Source organism: Haliotis rufescens, unplaced genomic scaffold (genome assembly GCF_023055435.1).
Source record: "Haliotis rufescens isolate VD_foot unplaced genomic scaffold, xgHalRufe1.0.p SCAF_6, whole genome shotgun sequence".
Taxonomy (NCBI): domain Eukaryota; kingdom Metazoa; phylum Mollusca; class Gastropoda; order Lepetellida; family Haliotidae; genus Haliotis; species Haliotis rufescens.
In genome coordinates this window covers 59,797,686-59,820,084 of record NW_025964334.1, presented here as the reverse complement: position 1 = coordinate 59,820,084, position 22,399 = coordinate 59,797,686, and the positions used below count along the sequence as shown (strand labels likewise).

Here is a 22,399-nt window from a genome sequence, read left to right as displayed (position 1 = left end):
CTAATCAAACTGGATGACTCGTACAAAAGTATTGGACAACCCGTACGCACTCGTTCCTAATCAAGTGAATGACTCGTACCCACGTGTTTGACAACCCGTACCCACTCGTTCCTAATCAACTGGATGACTCGTACCTAAGTGTTGGATACCCATAACCACTCGTTCCTAATCAACTGGATGACTCATACCCACGTGTTGGACAAGCCGTACCCACTCGTTCCTAATCAACTGGATGACTCGTACCCACGTGTTGGACAAGCCGTACCCACTCGTTCCTAATCAACTGAATGACTCGTACCCAAGTGTTGGATACCCGTACCCACTCGTTCCTAATCAAACTGGATGACTCGTACACAAGTATTGGACAACCCGTACGCACTCGTTCCTAATCAAGTGGATGACTCGTACCCAAGTGTTGGACAACCCGTACCCACTCGTTCCTAATCAACTGGATAACTCGTACCCAAGTGTTGGACACCCATATCCACTTGTTCCTAATCAACTGGATGACTCGTACCCAAGTGCTGGTCAACCCGTACCCACTCGTTCCTAATCAACTGAATGACTCGTATCCAAGTGTTGTACAAGCCGTACCAACTTGCTCCTAATCAACTGGATGACTCCTACCCCCAAAAGGCGAATCTGTACCCAATGAAACTACACATGATGTGTCACACCAAGGCAAACGTTTCAGAAGCTGGTATAAATACCAGCAGAGAGAGATATCAGCTTTCAGACTGCAACTCTCTAGGTGACGAGGCCACTTAAGGACTAATATCACAAACCACAGACATTGATTGAGTTGAGCAATTAAGGCCACTTGGAGGCAAACCTCAGACATTGATTGAGTTGAGCAATTAAAGCCACTAAAAGACAAACCTCAGACATTGATTGAGTTGAGCAATTAAGGCCACTTGAAGACAAACCACGGACACTGATTGAGTTGAGCACTTGAGGCCACTTGAAGACAAACCTCAGACATTGATTGAGTTGAGCAATTAAAGCCACTCGAAGACAAACCTCAGACACTGATTGAGTTGAGCAATTAAGGCCACTTGAAGACAAACCACAGATATTGATTGAGTTGAGCAAGTAAGGCCACTTGAAGACAAACCACGGACACTGATTGAGTTGAGCAATTAAAGCCACTTAAAGACAAACCACAGACATTGATTGAGTTGAGCAAGTAAGGCCACTTGAAGACAAAAACGGACATTGATCGAGTGAATTGGTTGATTGTTCATTCACCAATGAATGAATGAATTTTTGAAATTTTAAATGAATGAATTTTCAAATGTAAAATGTATGAATGTTTGTATTGTATAATGAATAAAGTTCAGAAACGTATACAGGGTCAATGCTTGAAATGTAAAAAGAATGAATATGGGAAATGTAATAGTGCAATGAACAGATTGCTATGAAAGTGCAGGTCAGAATATATGAGAATTTACTGTTGAATAAATGATTAGAAACACGTTTTCTTGCTCTGTACCTGTTAAAGCAATCCAGTTTCGGGCATTTTGCTTTAAAAACCTAAATGGGTACGGGTAATCCCAATCTGGATACCGATCCTTCAAATTAGGGTACGGGCAAACCAAATAAAACATGACACCACTAAAACAGATACGAATCTGGCGAGACTTTTTGTTACGGGTTAGCCATTTTCGTTGGGTACGAATCTTCATGGTTACGGATGGTTTTGTATCCTTCATGATTACAAGGACACACGCGTATATTTTACGAAAATATATGTCTTTAAAACACATTCTGTCCAAAACCATGGCTTGTTTCTTTTGTGTCTTGGGTAGTGATTATTGCACTCCAGACTCCGGTAGCATGTCAAAAACCTTAGTGTTTATTCCCGTGACTGGGTCCTTGTCAAACTGACTCACTCAGTAATGTACTCGTTCTTTTTATGGCTGAATTTTCATTCGCCTCGGCCAGACGTTTCAACCAAAGGAGGTGATTCACTATGGACACGCTGCTTCCCTCACATGTCCACATTCATTGTTGTCTTCATCAGTTGGTGACAGATCAGCTCCCTCCAACACAAGAAGATTATGAACATCATAGCATCTTCTTTCAGCTGCAATTATAACTGCTGTTTGTTTTGACCACCCCCCTCATCTGTTGATGTCAAATGTTTTCAAGGACAGGAGGTGTTTCACTATAGACACATTCCCTTCCTCACATGCCTGTTAGTGACATATCAGCTCCCTCCAACACAAGAAGATTATAAACATCAGAGTGTCCTCTTTCAGCTGCTATCATAACTGCTGTTTGTACCCGTGACCCCCCTCGTCTGTTGATGTCAAATGTTTACAAGGACAGGATGTGTTTGAATTTTGACTCGGCAGCTCCAAGAATTGCCAACATCAGGCAGTCCGTGACAGTTCAGCTGCCTCAAACATAAGAAGATCATAAACATCATCATGTCCTCCTTCAGCTGCCATCATAACTGCTGTTTTATTCCACCTCCCTCCTCTTTTGTTGATGTCAAATCTTTTCAAGGACAGGAGGTGTTTCACTATAGACACATTACCTCCCTCACATGCCAACATAAGGCAGTCCATGTTGTCTACATCAGTTAGTGACAGATCAGCTCCCTCCAACACAAGCAGATCATAAACATCAGAGTGTCCTCTTTCAGCTGCCATCATAACTGCTGTTTGTTTAGACCACTCCCCTCGTCTGTTGATGTCAAATGTTTTCAAGGACAGGAGGTGTTTCACCAAAGACACGTTAACTCCCTTACATGCCAACATCAGGCAGTCGTTGTTCTCATCATCAGTAAGTGACAGATCAGCTCCCTCCAACACAAGCAGATCATAAACATCAGAGTGTCTTCTTTCAGTTGCAGTTATAACTGCTGTTTGTTTAGACCACCCCCCTCGTCTGGTGATGTCAAATGTTTTCAAGGACAGGAGGTGTTTCACTATAGACACATTACCTTCCTCACATGCCTGTTAGTGACATATCAGCTCCCTCCAACACAAGAAGATTATAAACATCAGAGTGTCCTCTTTCAGCTGCTATCATAACTGCTGTTTGTACCCGTGACCCCCCTCGTCTGTTGATGTCAAATGTTTACAAGGACAGGATGTGTTTGAATTTTGACTCGGCAGCTCCAAGAATTCCCAACATCAGGCAGTCCGTGTTTTCCTCATCAGCTGACAGTTCAGCTGCCTCAAACATAAGAAGATCATAAACATCATTATGTCCTCCTTCAGCTGCCATCATAACTGCTGTTTTATTCCACCTCCCTCCTCGTTTGTTGATGTCAAATGTTTTCAAGGACAGGAGGTGTTTCACTATAGACACGTTACCTCCCTCACATGCCAACATCAGGCAGTCCATGTTGTTTTCATCAGTTAGTTACAGATCAGCTCCCTCCAAAACAAGAAGATCATAAAGATTACTGTCTCCTCTTTCAGCTGCCATCATAACTGCTGTGTGTTGCCGCCACTCCTCTCGTCTGTTGATGTCAAATGTTTTCAAGGACAGGAGGTGTTTCACCAAAGTCGAATTACCTCCCTTACATGCCAACATCAGGCAGTCGTTGTTCTCATCATCAGTAAGTGACAGATCAGCTCCCTCCAACACAAGAAGATCATAAACATCAGAGTGTCCTCTTTCAGCTGCCATCATAACTGCTGTTTGTTTAGACCAATCCCCTCGTCTGTTGATGTCAAATGTTTTCAAGGACAGGAAGTGTTTCACCATAGTCGAATTACCTCCCTTACATGCCAACATCAGGCAGTCCATGTTGTTTCTATCAATAAGTGACAGATCAGCTCCCTCCAACACAAGAAGATTATAAACATCAGAGTGTCCTCTTTCAGCTGCCATCATAACTGTTGTTTGTTTCTGTGACCCCCCTCGTCTGTTGATATCAAATGTTTTCAAGGACAGGAGGTGTTTCACTATAGAGACGTTACCTCCCTCACATGCCAACATCAGGCAGTCCCTGTTTTCTTCATCAGTTAGTGACAGATCAGCTCCCTCCAACACAAGAAGATTATAAACATCATAGTGACTTCTTTCAACTGCCATCATAAGTGCTGTTAGTTTCCGTTTCCGTGACCCCCCTCGTCTGTTGATGTCAAATGTTTTCAAGGACAGGAGGTGTTTCACTGTAGACACGTTACCTCCCTCACATGCCAACATCAGGCAGTCCCTGTTGTTTACATCAGTTAGTGACAGATCAGCCTCCTTCAACACAAGAAGATCATAAACTGCAGAGTGTCCTCTTTCAGCTGCCATCATAACTGCTGTTTGTTTAGACCACCCCACTCGTCTGTTGATGTCAAATGATTTCAAGGACAAGAGGTATTTCACTATAGACACGTTACCTCCATGACATGCCAACATCAGGCAGTCCCTGTTGTTTACATCAGTTAGTGACAGATCAGCTCCCTCCAACACAAGAAGATAATAAACTTCATAGTGTCTTCCTTCAGCTGCCATCATAACTGCTGTTTGTTTGGACCACCCCCCTCGTCTGTTGATGTCAAATGTTTTCAAGGACAGGAGGTGTTTCACTATAGACACGTTACCTCCATTACATGCCAACATCAGGCAATCCCTGTTGTATACATCAGTTAGTGACAGATCAGCTCCCTCCAACACCAGAAGATTATAAACATCACAGTGTCCTCTTTCAGCTGCCATCATAACTGCTGTTTGTTTCTGTGACCCCCCTCGTCTGTTGATGTCAATTTTTTTCAAGGACAGGAGGTGTTTCACTATAGAGACGTTACCTCCATCACATGCAAACATCAGGCAGTCCCTGTTGTATACATCAGTTAGTGACAGATCAGCTCCCTCCAACACCAGAAGATCATAAATTTCAAAGTGTCCTCTTTCAGCTGCCATCATAACTGCTGTTTGTTTAGACCACCACCTTCGTCTGTTGAAGTCAAATGTTTTCAAGGACAGGAGGTGTTTCACCATAGACACGTTACCTCCCTCACATGCCAACATCAGGCAGTTCCTGTTTTCTTCATCAGTAAGTGACAGATCAGCTCCCTCCAACACAAGAAGATTAAAAACATCAGAGTGTCCTCTTTCAGCTGCCAACATAACTGCTGTTTGTTTCCCTGACCCCCGTCGTCTGTTGATGTCAAATGTTTTCAAGGACAGGAAGTGTTTCACCATAGTCGAATTACCTCCCTTACATGCCAACATCAGGCAGTCCATGTTGTTTCTATCAATAAGTGACAGATCAGCTCCCTCCAACACAAGAAGATTATAAACATCACAGTGTCCTTTTTCAGCTGCCATCATGACTGCTGTTTGATCCTCCCATCCTCCTCGCATGTCTATGGTTATGTGTTCACATGTCAGCAGATACTCTACAACCGATACATGGTCGTTGATACATGCTATGTGGAAAGCGTTCACATTCCTGAAAACATTCCTGAGAGTAAGATCTGCTTTGTGTGAAACAAGACACTTGAGGATTTCAACCTGCCCTGACGTAGCACACACTATAACAGGTGTGTTCCCTATACAATCGCGGTGATTGATCAGATATTGAAACTGTTTAATAATAACATTTACAATATCTTTGCTTCCTGATTTACATGAAAGATGAAGACAGTTGTAACGATATGTGTCTGTTGCTGAAACATCAGCTCCCTCTTGGAGGAGGAAGTTGAACACACCCAACTGTCCTGCCTCCGCAGCAATCATCAGCGGAGTCCTCACTCCATTTGTCCTATTGTCTACATCGTATTCCCCATGTTGTTTGAGTACAGCAGCAATATGTTTAAGATGCCTGACATTGCCATGTTGTGTACAGCCTATGATACTCTCATAGAAGTCAGCGAGTACAGAATGTGAAAGGCTTCTCTCGCTACTCATCAGTGACACTGAGCGTTCAAACAGTGAATGGTTAGTTGACAGTGAAACCCAATACAGAAAACATTCACCTGAGCTCTTATCCTTCCTGTGAACAACATCTTGCAAGTCTGCCGTCATCTGTGTCAAGAAGTCGGAGAATATTTGAGCACTTCTGAATACAGGGTGGCCTACTGTCCATCTGAAGCATCCTTCTCGGACACCCTCCACCAATCTGCTGATCACTAACGGGTGGAGACTTGAGGTGATGTAGATCATGTTTGTGACATCATCAGTGTGGGTTGTCTGCTGGTGATCATCCTTGTTCAGCCTCACTCTTTCATATAAAAACTGCAGGGAACAATGTTCCAGTAACAAATCTTCATTGAGATTCCCCAAGGCACATGCTGCAGCATCGTAGATGGATGGATGAGAGAAGGAGGCTACATGATTCTCCACCGTACAGTAGGTGCCAGTAAAGTTGCTGATCTCCCTGCCAATGTCTGTCCGAGTGCAAGACACGACATCCTCCTTTACAGCCTGAAACAGATCAGTGAGATTCTTCTCCTTCCCCTTAAAAGAGGCAAGGTTCAATTTCCCTCCACACAGGACGAGGAGAACTAGAGCTGCCGACTTGCTGCTGCCTTCACGGACAATGGTGTCAAGGTCACCTCTCAGGTAGGTCACAGGGTTCTGAAAGAAGTCAATTATGTTGTGCATCTGGAAGGCTGGGTTGGTACAATACAGTTTACAGATCAGAGGAAAGCCAAACCTGCTGTCTTGCAACTGAGTAATGGTTTTCATGTCCTTATTGGAGATATCGCACATTTGGCATTTCCTGAACAATGTCAGAATATGTTTCTTTTCTTCTGTGGTTAAACAAGTCTTGACCATATCAACAATGGTTTCCGGCTTAAACAGATTTACTTTGAACTGATGCAGTCGTGCACATCCTTCATTCCAGTTGTAGCTTCTGGATGTGAATATAAAGCGAAGCTTGTAGTTACACACTGGTGTCTTTTCATCTTCACATTGCTTCTCATCTTCCTTCTTCCTTCTTTCGTTAATTTTCTTCTGGGGTTGTTTTTCCTTGGCTTTCAGTTCCTTGTCTCTTGTAAAGCGCAGTAAAACATCAACCAAGGCATTGAACATTTTGTGTATCTTCTCCAAGCTGCTTGGAAATGCAACAGAGCCAAAGACATCGTCAAACACAACCAGCATGTCACACTTTCGCTTAATGACGACATCACTGTCAAACTCTTCAATACTTTCAACAAACAATACTTGATACTTTTTCTTCATATACGCTTCACAGATCCTGAGAGCAGCACTAGTTTTCCCGTCTCCAGGGGCTCCGCAGATGGCCACGTGGTTGTGTCTTTTCAGAAGTTCTTTTGCTTTGTCAAGAGCATGGGTTTCCACAAACATATCACTGAGCTGGTTGATCCTAACACTGAGACACTCTGAAAACAATGACATCAAATATAATGCGTATATGAACATCATATTTCCTTTTCTATTCAAAAGCTTAAATTGTAATTCCGTGTTAGCTAAATCTCAGGTTATGAGCTTAATTCTGAATAACATGTAAAGCTATTCACAATGGGTTGTTTCATTGCCTTTCCTACCTTGAGATATACAGCCTTGATGTCTGCCATCCTCCATTGCCACGTTAGAGGAGTTGGACAGGTCATAATGTGAAACTGTAGAACCTGGAGCAAAAATGAATGAAGTTAGGGTGTATTCCACTGAAATACAACATCTTCTAGTCAGATTCTTTGTTTTGTTTACAGGTTGCAGGCTCTCCCCTGAAGTGAGTGAGTGAGTAAGGGATGCCAACTAAATTAGGGAAATGATGCAAGTCTTAGATGTTTACCACTTTGGTGAAACTAAAAAGTACAGTTTTGATTCTGAAAAAGCGTGGAACATAATCAACATATAAATTTAAATAAAAGATCACAGGATTCTTCAACAACCATGGAACGGAACACTACACAGTGGATAATGGTGCCTAGATTACCACGGCCTCCTTTTGTTTTCCTCAAAAAGAAAACTAAGTCAGATTTTCCATACAGCCTCACCAAAGTAGTTGTGGGTGGTTGTGGAAATGGACTGTGCCCCCTGCTGCTGACTTTCCTCTGTGGCAGCTACAGTATCTGTGAAAGGTCTAGCCACAGCACCATCTGGTGTTGATGTTGTAGTTAGTTGTCTCCCCTGTTGCTGACTTTCCTCTGTGGCAGCTACATTATCTGTGTAAGGTCTAGCCGCAGCACCTACTGGTGTTGATGTTGTAGTGAGTTGTCTCCCCTGTTGCTGACTTTCCTCTGTGGCAGCTACAGTATCTGTGAAAGGTCCAGCCACAGCGCCATCTGGTGTTGATGTTGTTGTGAGTTGTCTCCCCTGCTGCTGACTTCCCTCTGTGGCAGCTACAGTATGTGTGTAAGGACTAGCCACAGCGCCATCTGGTGTTGATGTTGTATTGAGTTGTCTCCCCTGTTGCTGACTTCCCTCTGTGGCAGCTACAGTATCTGTGTAAGGTCTAGTCACAGCAGCATCTGGTGTTGATGTATTGAGTTGTCTCCCCTGTTGCTGACTTCCTTCTGCAACATCTACAGTATTTGTGGAAGGTGAGGTGAAATTGAGTTTAACGTCGCGTCCAAGATTATTGCACTTATATAGCGACGTGCATGCACGTGTATGTGTGTGTGTGGCTGCTTGTACTAGTCCGGACTGATGCCGATTTATAGTGCTAGCTCACTGAGATACCATGCCGCAGTTTAACATGAATACCCCACTCAGACACAGTATACTGACTCCGAGCCGACCAGTCCTTGTTTTAGCCCCTTAATGCCGAGCGCCAGACAGGGTAACAACAAGTACAATCTTTTAACGACTTTTTGTATGACGCGGCCCGGGATCGAACCCTGGACCTTCCGCTCTCCAGGCGGACGCTCTACCACAAGACCACGGAGGCGGTCGTATTTGTGGAAGGACCAACCACAGCGCCATCTGGTGTTGATGTTGTAGTGAGTTGTTTCCCCTGTTGCTGACTTCCCTCTGTGGCAGCTACATTATCTGTGAAAGGTCTGGCCGCAGCACCATCTGGTGTTGATGTTGTAGTGAGTTGTCTTCCCTGTTGCTGACTTCCCTCTGTGGCAGCTACATTATCTGTGAAAGGTCTAGCCGCAGCACCATCTGGTGTTGATGTTGTAGTGAGTTGTCTCCCCTGTTGCTGACTTCCCTCTGTGGCAGCTACAGTATCTGTGTAATGTCTAGCCACAGTGCAATCTGGTGTTGATGTTGTAGTGAGTTGTCTCCACTGCTGCTGACTTCCCTCTGTGGCAACTACAGTATCTGTGTAAGGTCTTGTCACAGCACCATCTGGTGTTGATGTTGTAGTGAATTGTCTCCCCTGCTGCTGACTTCCCTCTGTGGCAGCTACAGTATCTGTGAAATGCCTAGCCACAGCGCTATCTGGTGTTGATGTTGTAGCGAGTTGTCTCCCCTGCTGCTGACTTCCCTCTGTGGCAGCTACATTATCTGTGTAAGGTTTTGTCACAGCACCATCTGGTGTTGATGTTGTATTGAGTTGTCTCCCCTGCTGCTGACTTCCCTCTGTGGCAGCTAAGGTATCTGTGAAAGGCCTAGCCACAGCGCTATCTTGTGTTGATGTTGTAGTGAGTTGTCTCCCCTGCTGCTGACTTCCCTCTGTGGCAGCTACAGTATCTGTGAAAAGTCTAGCAACAGCGCCATCTTGTGTTGATGTTGTAGTGAGTTGTCTCCCCTGCTGCTGACTTCCCTCTGTGGCAGCTACAGTATCTGTGTAAGGCCTAGCCACAGCGCCATCTAGTGTTGATGTTGTAGTGAGTTGTCTCCCCTGTGGCTGACTTCCCTCTGTGGCAGCTACATTATCTGTGAAAGGTCTAGCCGCCGCACCATCTTGTGTTGATATTGTAGTGAGTTGTCTCCCATGTTGCTGACTTCCCTCTGTGGCAGCTACAGTATCTGTGAATGGTCTTGCCACAGCGCCACCTTGTGCCACGTTGTCGTCAGTTTCCATCCTTCAAAAGCTGTAGTTTGTTCCATACAAGCATTTCAGATTCCAAGAACATGAAGAAGGAGACTCTGAAACAAACAAACAAACCATGCCTTAGGAGATTGATTAGAATCAGGCAAGTCCCAGTGGGGATCTGGGTTAGAATAGTGTTCCAGCATTCTATTAGTCGTCATGATGGGAGGCTAAAGGTGAAGCAGGTGGTCATACTCGGTGACTGTGATGACTAAATGTCACTACACCCTAACACAGGGGGGCATTAACCTATGGCTTGATGGTTTCTTCTGGGTTAAGAATCACATTTAGTGTTCAGAATACTTATATAAAACAATTACTCAAGTTGTATTTTTCCAGCATGCAATGCAAATGGACCAGTAATAGTAATAGTAGTAGTAGTAGTAGTAGTAGGAGTAGTAGTAGTAGTAGTAGTAGGAGTAGTGGTAGTAGTAGTAGTAGTATTAGTAGTAGTAGGAGTAGTAGTAGTAGTTATAGTAGTAGTAGTAGTAGTAGTATTGTTAGTAATAGTAGTAGTAGTAGTAGTAGTAGTAGTAGTAGTAGTGGTAGTAGTAGTAGTAGTGGTAGTAGTAGTAGTAGTAGTAGTAGTAGTAGGAGTAGTAGTAGTTATAGTAGTAGTAGTAGTAGTGTTAGTAATAGTAGTAGTAGTGGTAGTAGTAGTAATAGTAGTAGGAGTAGTAGTAGTAGTGGTAGTAGTAGTAGTAGTAGGAGTAGTAGCAGTAGTGGTAGTAGTAATAGTAGTAGGAGTAGTAGTAGTAGTAGTAGTAGTGGTAGTAGTAGTAGTAGTAGTAGTAGGAGTAGGAGTAGTAGTAGTAGTAGTAGTAGTAGTGGTAGTGGTAGTAGTAGTAGTAGTAGTAGTAGTAGTAGTAGTAGTGGTAGTAGGAGTAGTAGTAGTTATAGTAGTAGGAGTAGTAGTAGTAGTGTTAGTAATAGTAGTAGTAGTAGTAGTAGTAGTAGTAGTAATAGTAGTAGGAGTAGTAGTAGAAGTGGTAGTAGTAGTAGGAGTAGTAGTAGTAGTGGTAGTAGTAATAGTAGTAGGAGTAGTAGTAGTAGTGGTAGTAGTAGTAGTAGTAGGAGTAGTAGTAGTAGTGGTAGTAGTAATAGTAGTAGGAGTAGTAGTAGTAGTGGTAGTAGTAGTAGTAGTAGGAGTAGTAGTAGTAGTAGTGGTAGTAGTAATAGTAGTAGGAGTAGTAGTAGTAGTGGTAGTAGTAGTAGTAGTAGGAGTAGTAGTAGTAGTTATAGTAGTAGGAGTAGTAGTTGTAGTGTTAGTAATAGTAGTAGTAGTAGTGGTAGTAGTAGTAGTAGTAGGAGTAGTAGTAGAAGTGGTAGTAGTAGCGGCACAAGTGGTAACCACGGTACTAATCTGGAAGGGAAACAAAGTATGACGGTATAAGCAGGGTGGAAACAAGTCACACACCTGAAGCTCAGTGATGTGCTTCAACAGTTTTGTCAGACACGTTTTGATTAGGGTCTAAATGAATTGGTATGGGTGCATGTGTACAAGGTAACATTGATACAGAGGATCAACACGGTGCAAAGAAATTTTGTACCCGTACTGTCATAAAGCACACATGCGTAACCAAGAAGATATAACAAATTGTAATTTGCATGTGGTACCTACAGAGTCAGGAATGAGAATATTTATGCAAAATAAAAGTAGAAGACAAAAAAACCTGCTGTTCTGGCAAGGTAAACAGATTTTCAAAACTCCAAGCCATCACACTAATTTCAACCATGGTACTAGCATCATGTTGCACGTTACAAGGATGACATACCTTAATTTAAGCAGTGTTTTTCCAAGTTACAGAATCAAATAAGCAGTAAATTCCAACTTGAGTCATGTCAGTCATGTCACTCATGTTTACAGTCGCCATCTTGGATTTCTTACGTCACGGTTGCGTATCATGTGACCTTAGGTCATCTATAAATAGACCTGTCAAGGTTTACTTTGGAGCGGCAATTTTGACTTTGACAAGCATGGTATGGTTCCAGGGTTACGTCATAACTAAATCATATTTTTCGCATTCTAAGAGATTTTTAAATTGGCTAATATTAACACTTGGTCTGCTCTCTAAGTATTTGATTGCGGATTAGTGATTATTAACTTTTGAGGACATCCGGACGTCAACAAGACGCCATCCGGATATCCTCAAAAGTTAATAATCACTAATCCGCAATTAAATACTTAGAGAGCAGACCAAGTGTTAATATTAGCCAATTTAAAAATCTCTTAGGATGCAAAAAATATGATTCCGAGATTCCGACATCCATTCCAGATTCATTTCGATATATTTCAAGATTGTAATTATTCAAGCATACAAGTTACAGTTACAGTTATTGCAAGTCTCGAGTGAATTGTCGTCCGTATAAAATATTACAGTTCACAGTCTACATTTAGATGTTTTGACAGTCGTCGATTGCCTTCGCGATCCAGGGTTGGGGGTCCGAGGTCATTCCAACCAGATTGTTAACATTATCATTATCATCATTGCGTGATGATGCCATCACAGTCAAGGGTTTTATCAACCGATGTTTACAGGGAGCTTTCTAGAATCGATCCTATATATTTAATTCCAAACTTTCATGCTGACTTATATTGCTATTAGACAGCTCTCGGAGGTGTGGCTTCATTGTTATTCGTTCTGGGTCACATGACTTCCGGAATGTATTGTTCACATTACATGGATCCAGTTCAGGTTGCAGACAAGTTCGTACACTTTCAATCAATTTTCAAAGTTTATTGTACAGTTTAATTGTTTCAACAGTTCAGATATAGCAATCAGGGCTGGGGGTTGGGGTGGGTGGGGTGGGGTGGGGGAGGGTGGGGGGTGATACAGACAAGTACGCGTATGCGTATTTCCCAGGAACTCGATGCTTGCCTGTATAGTATAATATATTCGGATAGAAAAAAATCACACCTCTACATTATATATATATATACAAAAATGAGGTAAATGTTCACTCGGTGTACATGTAATATATAATAAAATAATAAAGTCCACGTTAGTCCATCATCTTCTTTATATCAGTTTCATACATAGTACTTTCGCTGTCTCATGACAGCTCTTCAGTGACAGCGAAAGTACTATGTATGAAACTGATATAAAGAAGATGATGGACAAACGTGGACTTTATTATTTTATTATATATATATATATATATATATATATATATAGAGAGAGAGAGAGAGAGAGAGAGAGAGAGAGAGAGAGAGAGAGAGAGAGAGAAGGAGTAACACCCGCCATCTTGGTTCTTATTCATATTTATTTATTTCATAATACTGCGCTTGTTTTAAAATGGAATTGTTATAATGTACCTCCTTTGTATGTTGAATGTACCTGTGTGTTTGAACTTACTGTGCATATATTTTGTAGTTGTAGTATATTGCCACTGTTTCTTCATGGAATTTTATGTAACAAATATCTTATCTTATCTAATGATTCTTTGTTGTATGATAGTTTGTGACAGTTGTGTACGGGGGTATGGGTGGCCCAGTCGTCTAAGATGCATTTCGCTGTGCAGGGCACGCCAGAAACCTATGACAGTGTGTTCGAACCCCGGTTTATGTTTCTAGGTCTGTCAGCACTATACCCCTACTCATGGGTTTCACCAAAGTGGTAAACGTCTGAGACCTGCATCACTTCGGGCTTCCTCCAACATCAAGCTAAATGCCGTGATATAACTAAATCCAACTCACTCACTCATTCATTCATTACTGTTGTGTACGGTTCCGTTTGGTTAGCAGGGTTTGTGTTGTGATTACTTCCGGTTTAGATTTGATGTATGTTCAGAAGAATATTACGATGTTAAACCCAACATGGTGAATATATCATGCAACGTATTATTTTTAAGGAAAATAATTGCAATCTACAGACCATCTCTGCCGGAAGTTAACAACAAAGATGTGCTACTCAGCAGATGTTAAACAGTTGATGTTGAATGTGTATGATTTCTTTAGAAGTGAAGCAGAAAGAGCAAAGCCTTTTTATGCAATTAATAAATTCTTAAAACGAGCTTCAAAAGCTCTTGGTATGTCCCCTGAGAAACATAAAAGTGTTGTTAGTCGACGAGATACAAAAAGTCAGGCCAAGGAGGTAGGGAACATGTCAAAACCACGCAAGGTTGATAAATTAAACAGTTTTCAAAGGGATCAAGTCAGACGTGGAATTGTTAAACTGCACTCAGAAAATAAGTACCTGTCCCTAAGAATTTTGAAGAAACACATTGAAACTGACCATGATTTACGTGTTACAAAGTACAGGTGTTGCATACATTTGGTTACAAATACAAAAAGATAACTGGAGAAAATAGGGCTGTGTTGTGTGAACGGTCTGACATTGTTCGTCTCCGAAATCATTACCTTCGTACCATCAAGCAGAAACGTGAAGAAGGATATGAGCCCGTCTTCTTAGATGAGACATGGGTAAATGTGTCACACACAGCCAGCAGTCAGTGGGTACCCAGTGGTGACTGTAAGGAGTCTGGTAGAAAGTTACCAATGGGAAAGGGTGAAAGACTCATAGTTCTCCATGCTGGTTATGCTAGTCAGGGTTTTCTCCCAGACTGTGACCTCGTCTTTAGAGCCAAGGCCAAAGACAACAGGGACTACCACACAGAAATGAACGGCAATGTATTTCTGGAGTGGGTGAAAGATAAATTAGTCCCTGCTTTGCCTACCAAGTCTCTCATTGTGTGCAGGATCCAGAAAGCAACCTCCAACCTCTAATAACCGTAAAGGAGACATGGTTACTTGGCTGCAACGAAGGAACATTACCTTTCCTTCTCGAGCGACGAAACCACAGCTCATCAAAACTATGAAACCTGACCCCATGTATAAAGTTGACAGTTACATCAAGCGTCAGGGTCACGCTGTCTTACAACTGCCACCTTATCACTGCGACCTGAATCCAGTCGAGTTGGTATGGGGCATCGTCAAGGGTGACGTTGAACGATCGAACACAACCTTTCAAATGACGAGACGTTGAACAACTCGTAAAGGAATCCCTTGGTCGGGTAACAGTTGAAACATGGAGGCGTTGTGTGGCCACAGTCGTTGACGAGATAGAGCCACGTTATTGGTCACGAGATGGACTACGGCCAGCAACAGTCCAACCTATAATAGTTGCAGTCGGTTCAGGCACCAGCAGTTCCGACGACGAGATCTATGGCATGAGCCAGTCAGATTGTGACTGAAATTATCATGAGACGGCCCCTCTAACGCTCTATCATTTCCCCTACCACAGAACGTGCAGTGCATGCGTGCTTGCGCTGTGCCTTCCACGGTTTGTCCCCCCTACGTGTCATGTACACATTTCTATACAAAATTACATGATAGTTTCTTAAAGAACTTCATCCGTTATGGTTCTTAAAATAAACAAAATTCAGATTTTGTTGGGTACAGGGTATTCATGGTCAAGTACCGTATTGATGTTTCATACACTTTTCTGGATTTCGGGTTATTTTGCAATTCATCGTTCTCATTTGGAGTCAAACGGACTGCAGTTGCAAAAGCATTGTGAAGGGAGAAAGATTGAGTGCGCGTCACCTGCACGTTTGACCTGACCGCCTCCCTGGCAGCCTGAATAACTTACCATACACTGAAAGGTAGTGCGCAATAGAGCTATTCATCCGTATAATAACTCACCCTCCAAACCCGCGGCAGCTCACAGCTTGAATAAGATACGAAGTACAGCATTGCAAGGCCAGTGCGTGATAAAGCTCAATTTCAAGATATAGCTAAAGGTGATAATACTTAATAGTTTATTCTTACAAAATATAGACCGGTTAACTTTAGCGAAGAGAGATTTATTTCCCCTAAATGAACAAATTGCATACATTGTCTCCATTAGAAACAGAATGTGGCAGGTTAAAACATGCCCAGATCAAAGCGCGCTCCTTCAGTCAAAAACTAACTAACCTATTAACCTCCCTGCGTCCAGGGCGGGGAAGAATAAGGCACGAACATTTATCCTGAAAATAACTGTCCTGTGTGATAATAATCAATTATATTTGTTACATATAAAAATCAGTGTGAACTGTAATTTTTTTTGTTTAGATTGTCAAATGGAACCCTCAACTATTGATAGAATGAAGCGTTGTATTTTCTGTTTCTAAGTATAAACCCTTTAATATAAATTCTCAAGGTCTTAAATCAGTTTGTGTCTATATTGTCTACACAGAAAAGTGAGCGAATGAAGGTTGTTTATGCCACAGTTCTCGTTATTTGTATTGTTTACCTGGTAAGACGTGAAGAACGTGCAGGGGAGTGTCTGTCTTGTCCACGTAACAAGGAAGTAAATCCTACTTTCTGTATAGAGGTAGGAGGGGAGGTAACTTGTACAGCAACACGGTAAGTCTGGTTTTAGATGAGTCCCACACCTGCAGCCAAGTGAAGTGGTTCAAGCCTCATGTCAGATGGCCGGCGGTGTATGTTGGGGTATAAACTTTGTCTTGTGTAGGCTTTCATGGTTTGGAGTCCCTATATGGCTGAAATAATGCCGATGCGACGTTTAATTTTTACTCACTCATGGGATGGTATCTTCTTTGTACTGAAATCATTTAACTATTTTAAAGTAAGTGATAGAGCTGGGTTAAACAGAGTTATTAAAGTGATCTCACATAAACTTTCAAAACTGTTTCAGTCTTACACCATATTTAACATGTTTAGATTTGAGATAGTGTGTGTATCTTCTTTTGATATACTATTCATAACCCGGTATAAGTTGTAAAAATGTTCTAATGACATTTATTTCCAGCTGATGAGTGAGTGAGTGAATAGTTGTAGATTGCGACAGTGAAAACGTACGACTTCTCTCCGGGGTTATTTTTCAAGTTCCACAGGAAAGGCTCCTGCTGGTTCCTAGGGGGGATCCAAATACTGTAGGATCCGGGGGGCAAGGATGGCCCAGTCGTCTAAGGCGCCGCGATTCGCTGTGCAGAGTTGCGTCCCTAGGGCACGCCAGAAACCTATGATTGTGGGTTCGAATCCCGGTTCGCCCCGATTATGTTTCTAGGTTTGTCAGCACGTGAGTTTCACCGAAGTGGTAAACGTCTGAGACCTGCGTCACTTCGGGCTTTCCTCCCACATTAAGCTGACACTCACTCACTCACTCACTAACTCTCTCACTGTAGGATCCGAGGTCCGTGGATGGGCCTGCACCCTGGGAATCCGATCCGAAAGCAGGGTATCATGAGAGCCCGTAACCGTCGACCCTGATTCACCCCGTTGTGGCCCTTGCTGATCCGAAATATGATGCACTGGATCGACAGCCGTGATACTTGATCCAATTCAAGGTGTACTTGCAATCTGACACACATCGCTGGATTGACAAGCATCAGATTCCCGGAACGGAACTAGCTGAACGGACTCGTGGTCGTTTGTCAGAGACAACCAGGGTCCCTGGACAAAATAGTCGATAGACGCCTGTTTACCTGGTTTGGATTTTGCTGATTTTGCCGAAATAGACGAGCCAGATGAGTTAGAACTATCAGATATTTAGGTTTGTCGACTTAAGACTTGTACCAATGCATGAATAATTCCTTGAATAATTCCGCCTAAGTAGAATCAACACACAGATCACATTGAGTAGAATTGGTGCACTCTATAGTAGGACAATATCTTCACAAGTACGGGTGTGACAGTTTAGGGTGGAGCTTGACTTGCCCTGTGTGCCCAGCCTCGCACGCCACATGGGTACGTAGGTCGAGTAAGTGAGTTTGGTTTTTCGACGCTTCAAGCAATATTCCAGCAATATCACGGCGGGTGACACCAGAAATGGGCTTCACACATTGTACCCATGCCGTGAATCGAACCCTTGTCCTCCGCGTTACGAGCGAACGCTTTAACCACTAGGCCACCCGGCCGCCCCAACATGGTTAGGCCTAAAGGGAATAATAGTTACACAGTATGTTGTTTGGGGGAAGTGACAGGATGAATTTTCTACATTATACTACGAGAGTAAAGTAGAAGAGCCCCGATCCTTTCATATTGCAATGATTAATCTGTCATGGCATGACAAATTTATTGTAGTTGTATGAAAGAAGGGTGGTCCTAAACCTTTTTTTGAACCAGTATATACTGCCTTCTACACTGTTGAAAACTATTAACTAACCGTACATGCTTCTACTGTTGCATCTCCTGTATTTTTATAATTCCGATTTCCTAGCTATTGGGGGGCACGGGTGGCCCAGTCGTGTAAGGCTCCGCGATTCGCTGTGCAGAGTTGCGTCCCTTGGATTGTAGGGTTCGAATCCCGGTTCGCCCCGATTATATTTCTAGGTTTGTCAGCACCATACCCGTGCCCGTGGGTTTCACCGAAGTGGTAAACGTCTCAGACCTACATCACTTCGGGCTTTCCTCCTACATTAAGCTGACACGCCGCGATATGACTGGAATACTGTTAAAAGCGGCGTTAAACCCAACTCACTCACTCGTACACGACGTACCTATGAGCGTCTTCTAAGTCTTCAGTGACATGGTTCATCAGCCATCAGGCGACCCCTGCAGCTATTGTGATCCAGATTCCAGCTTCCCATTAAACCGTGATGTCCATGGACGCTATTGCCATTGTTCTCTCCGGAGGAAGGCTCAAAATCTGGGCTTCAGTGGAGTGAAGTCTACCAACAAGATGGTGATGTCCATAGATGGGTTCTATTTAACAGAAATAGCAGAAACAGTATGTATAACGGCTAAGGATCACAAGATAGATAAACACGGCAAACATGTCAGTCAATGAAAACAGTTGCCAAGCGCCGCTGCACCGCTGTGCCGATAGTTTGGGAACACCTCACTGTGCCCTCACCTATTGTTATAGGGTGTAGGTTGGGGTGAGGGCACAGTGAGGTTATACCGATAGTTTGGAAACACCTCACTGTGCCCTCACCTATTGTTATAGGGTGTAGGTTGGGGTGAGGGCACAGTGAGGTTATACCGATAGTTTGGGAACACCTCACTGTGCCCTCACCTATTGTTATAGGGTGTAGGTTGGGGTGAGGGCACAGTGAGGTTATACCGATAGTTTTGGGACCACCTCACTGTGCCCTCACCTATTGTTGTAGGGTGTAGGTTGGGGTGAGGGCACAGTGAGGTTATACCGATAGTTTGGGAACACCTCACTGTGCCCTCACCTATTGTTATAGGGTGCAGGTTCGGGTGAGGGCACAGTGAGGTTATACCGATAGTTATAGTCCATGCCACAAAAACCTTTTTGCTATGGAGGCCGATTACGGAGCCTGTGATTTCAGCACTTTCACTTAGACATTTATGTACTTTCGAATAATTATAGGAATATTGTTCCCACGGATATAGACTTAACACATATAGGACATCTGATGTTCTTTTTGCTGTATTTTTCCCACCTTACGCAACCTATAAGGCTGCCATAATGTACTTTGAAAGTTTCTAAGACAATTTGTACAATTACTGCAAAGTACAAATAACAAAGTACAATTCATAATGCTTATTAATATAGAATATTTGTCAACATTTTTAATTTGGCCATACACTGGAAAATATCCTGCAGGTTGAGTGGGATAATGCTGCGATCACAATTTAGGTATAGTTTGATGCCACTCAAAAAGAAGTTGAGAAACCTAGACCATGCCCAGGAGAGGGAGAAGAGACAACCTCTTGACAACCAGAAACCAGTGAACGATTACCACAATGCTGTTTCTCTTTTAGTTGTACTGTAAATTACGTAAATTTAAGATGTGTTGTGTATTTTTGTGTGGCAAATCGTTACCGATGTGTTACAAGCATCCGCTTCAACAAACACAATGGGGATTATCCCTTGGCCAGCTGCTGGATAAACAAGAGGTCATCGTTTAGGGAACCCAAAAGGTTGTCAGTGTGAGTGTGAGTGAGTGAGTTTGTTTAAACGCAGATTTTAACATTATTCCAGTTATATCGCGGCGTGTCAGCTTAAGGTGGGAGGAAAGTCCAAAGTGATGCAGGTCTCAGACGTTTACCACTTCGGTGAAATCCAAGAGCACGGGTATGGTGCTGACAAACCTAGAAACATAATCTGGGCGAACCGGGGTTCGAATAGGATGTCAGTAAGGACATAAAACGAGGTTATCGTCCTTTCAGTGTAATACAATGATAGTTACAGATTGTTAATTGTTATGTTTTTATTATTCACAACGTCAAAGTCAAGGGTAAATTTTAACCCATTCAACAATGTATACATTGTTGTTATTTTTGTAGGATTAACAGAAATAACAGAAACAGGATATGTATATGGCTGCTAAGAACTACCAGCCAGCCAATGAAAACCTTTGTCACGGACCGCTGCGCCGGTACCCTTAAGCCACGCCCCCAAATATGTTTTTTTGGAAGCTGACTACGGAGAGTGTGATTTTAACACTTTCAATGGGACATGATAATATTTTCTACTTTCCTTATTATTTTATTTCCCCTCGGAAATTGACTTAATGCATATAGGACAATTGATTGACATCAGATATATTAATTTTTATTAAACTTGTTAGCTTAGTGTCATCTCGATCATACACTGCGCGATTTAAAAGTAAATGGTTTTTTTGTTTCAGATACTGAATTGACTGCAAAAATAGTATTATCACCATCAACCCCACGGCATTTCTGTATTCGGAGAAAATTATATCCACTTCTGAATATAATCAATGTTCTTCTATACTGTAATTTTTTTTTAAATGTAATAAGTACATTTCACATTCCAACAAGGACTTAAAGAAAGCATTGAATTCTACAATTTTTGATGAAGTGACTTATCCGCGCCAATCTGAACTCTTTAATCTTTTAATATTTCTTAAAATACCTTCAGATGTAACTGCACATTCCCACCTGTTGTAAAAACAATATTATTTCAATCCAAAAGGATAAAAAGCAAACCTTTAAAGTGTGTTTCAGTGATTCAGTGATATAATGTTCATTAGTATTTTGCCTTTTACATCCAGTGGACTCGGCGGACAATAAAGACTGGTTATTCTCTGGCCTTGACGTTTTCTATTATATAACGTATTTGGGGTGGCATCTTTCAAATGTTTCTTTTACATTATACAGCAGTGGCCTGGATATCTCTATGTAGCCAATAGTTATAAACTATAATACATCTTGTGTGGTAAATAACCGACGGATGATATCAACCCCATTCACAACACTACTTGATAATTTATAACTCGTATTTAACAAATATTTACATACATTTCATGGACTGAAAATCCACATTTTCACATCCCTAAGTTGATATAGGTACACGTTTTTTTTATCAAACACCTAAATGGCAACCTCAGACAGTGTATTTTACTTTCTTCTGAGTGACTACTACGACCATATGACATTTAGTCACATCAGTTTCCATTCACCACGTCACTGAGTATGTAATAATTCTAGTCTCTGTTGCAGTGTCAACGAGTATGTGGGGTAAGTGTTTTACCAGCTGCTCTGGTAGCATCTTTCAGGCTTGAGTCCAGATAGATTCAGAGGTAATCAATAGACCCTGATATTTATAGACATTAATAACAGGAGTAGACCAAGATATTTATAGACATTAACAACAGGGTTAGACCCAGATATTTATAGACATTAACAACAGGATTAGACCTAGATATGTATAGACATTAACAACAGGAATAGACCCAGATATTTATATACATTAACAACAGGATGAGACCCAGATATTTATAGACATTAACAACAGGATTAGACCCAGATATTTATATACATTAACAACATGATTAGACCCAGATATTTATAGACATTAACAACAGGATTAGACCCAGATATTTATAGACATTAACAACAGGATGAGACACAGATATTTATAGACATTAACAACAGGATTAGACCAAGATATTTATAGACATTAACAACAGGATTAGACCCAGATATTTATATACATTAACAACAGGATTAGACCCAGATATTTATAGACATTAACAACAGGATTAGACCCAGATATTTATAGACATTAACAACAGGATGAGACACAGATATTTATAGACATTAACAACAGCATTAGGCCAAGATATTTATAGACATTAACAACAGGATTAGACCCAGATATTTATAGACGTTAACAACAGGATTAGACCCAGATATATATAGACATTAACAACAGGATTAGACCCAGATATTTATAGACATTAACAACAGGGTAAGACCCAGATATTTATAGACATTAACAACAGGATTAGACCCAGATATTTATAGACATTAACAACGATGGTAAGAATAGGATATTTATAGACATTAACAACAGGATTAGACCCAGACACTTATCAAGGTTAACAACATGATTATAACCAGATATTTATATACGTTAACAACATGATAAGAACCAGATATTTATAGACGTTAACAACAGGATTAGAACCAGATATTTAAAGACGTTAACAACAGGATTAGACCCAGATATTTATAGACATTAATAACAGGGTAAGACCCAGATATTTATAGACATTAACAACAGGATTAGACCCAGATATTTATAGACATTAACAACATGGTAA

General features: G+C 41.8%; 2 protein-coding genes across 2 annotated transcripts; both read right to left on the bottom strand.

The window, feature by feature from the left end:
* Positions 1–2,808: 2,808 nt before the first annotated feature.
* Positions 2,809–8,216, bottom strand: LOC125374648 (ankyrin repeat and KH domain-containing protein mask-like). The gene is made up of 3 exons (XM_048385807.1): positions 7,923–8,216; positions 7,470–7,553; positions 2,809–7,304 (listed from the first exon to the last, which is right to left on the bottom strand). The coding sequence occupies exons 2-3, from the start codon at positions 7,504–7,506 to the stop codon at positions 3,376–3,378; spliced, it is 3,966 nt and encodes a 1,321-aa protein (XP_048241764.1). The 5' UTR covers positions 7,507–7,553; positions 7,923–8,216; the 3' UTR covers positions 2,809–3,375.
* A 561-nt stretch (positions 8,217–8,777) lies between these two features.
* On the bottom strand, positions 8,778–16,296 carry LOC125374756 (mucin-5AC-like). Its single transcript, XM_048386179.1, has 2 exons — positions 16,147–16,296; positions 8,778–9,966 (listed from the first exon to the last, which is right to left on the bottom strand). The coding sequence occupies exon 2, from the start codon at positions 9,899–9,901 to the stop codon at positions 8,795–8,797; it is 1,107 nt and encodes a 368-aa protein (XP_048242136.1). The 5' UTR covers positions 9,902–9,966; positions 16,147–16,296; the 3' UTR covers positions 8,778–8,794.
* Positions 16,297–22,399: the final 6,103 nt, after the last annotated feature.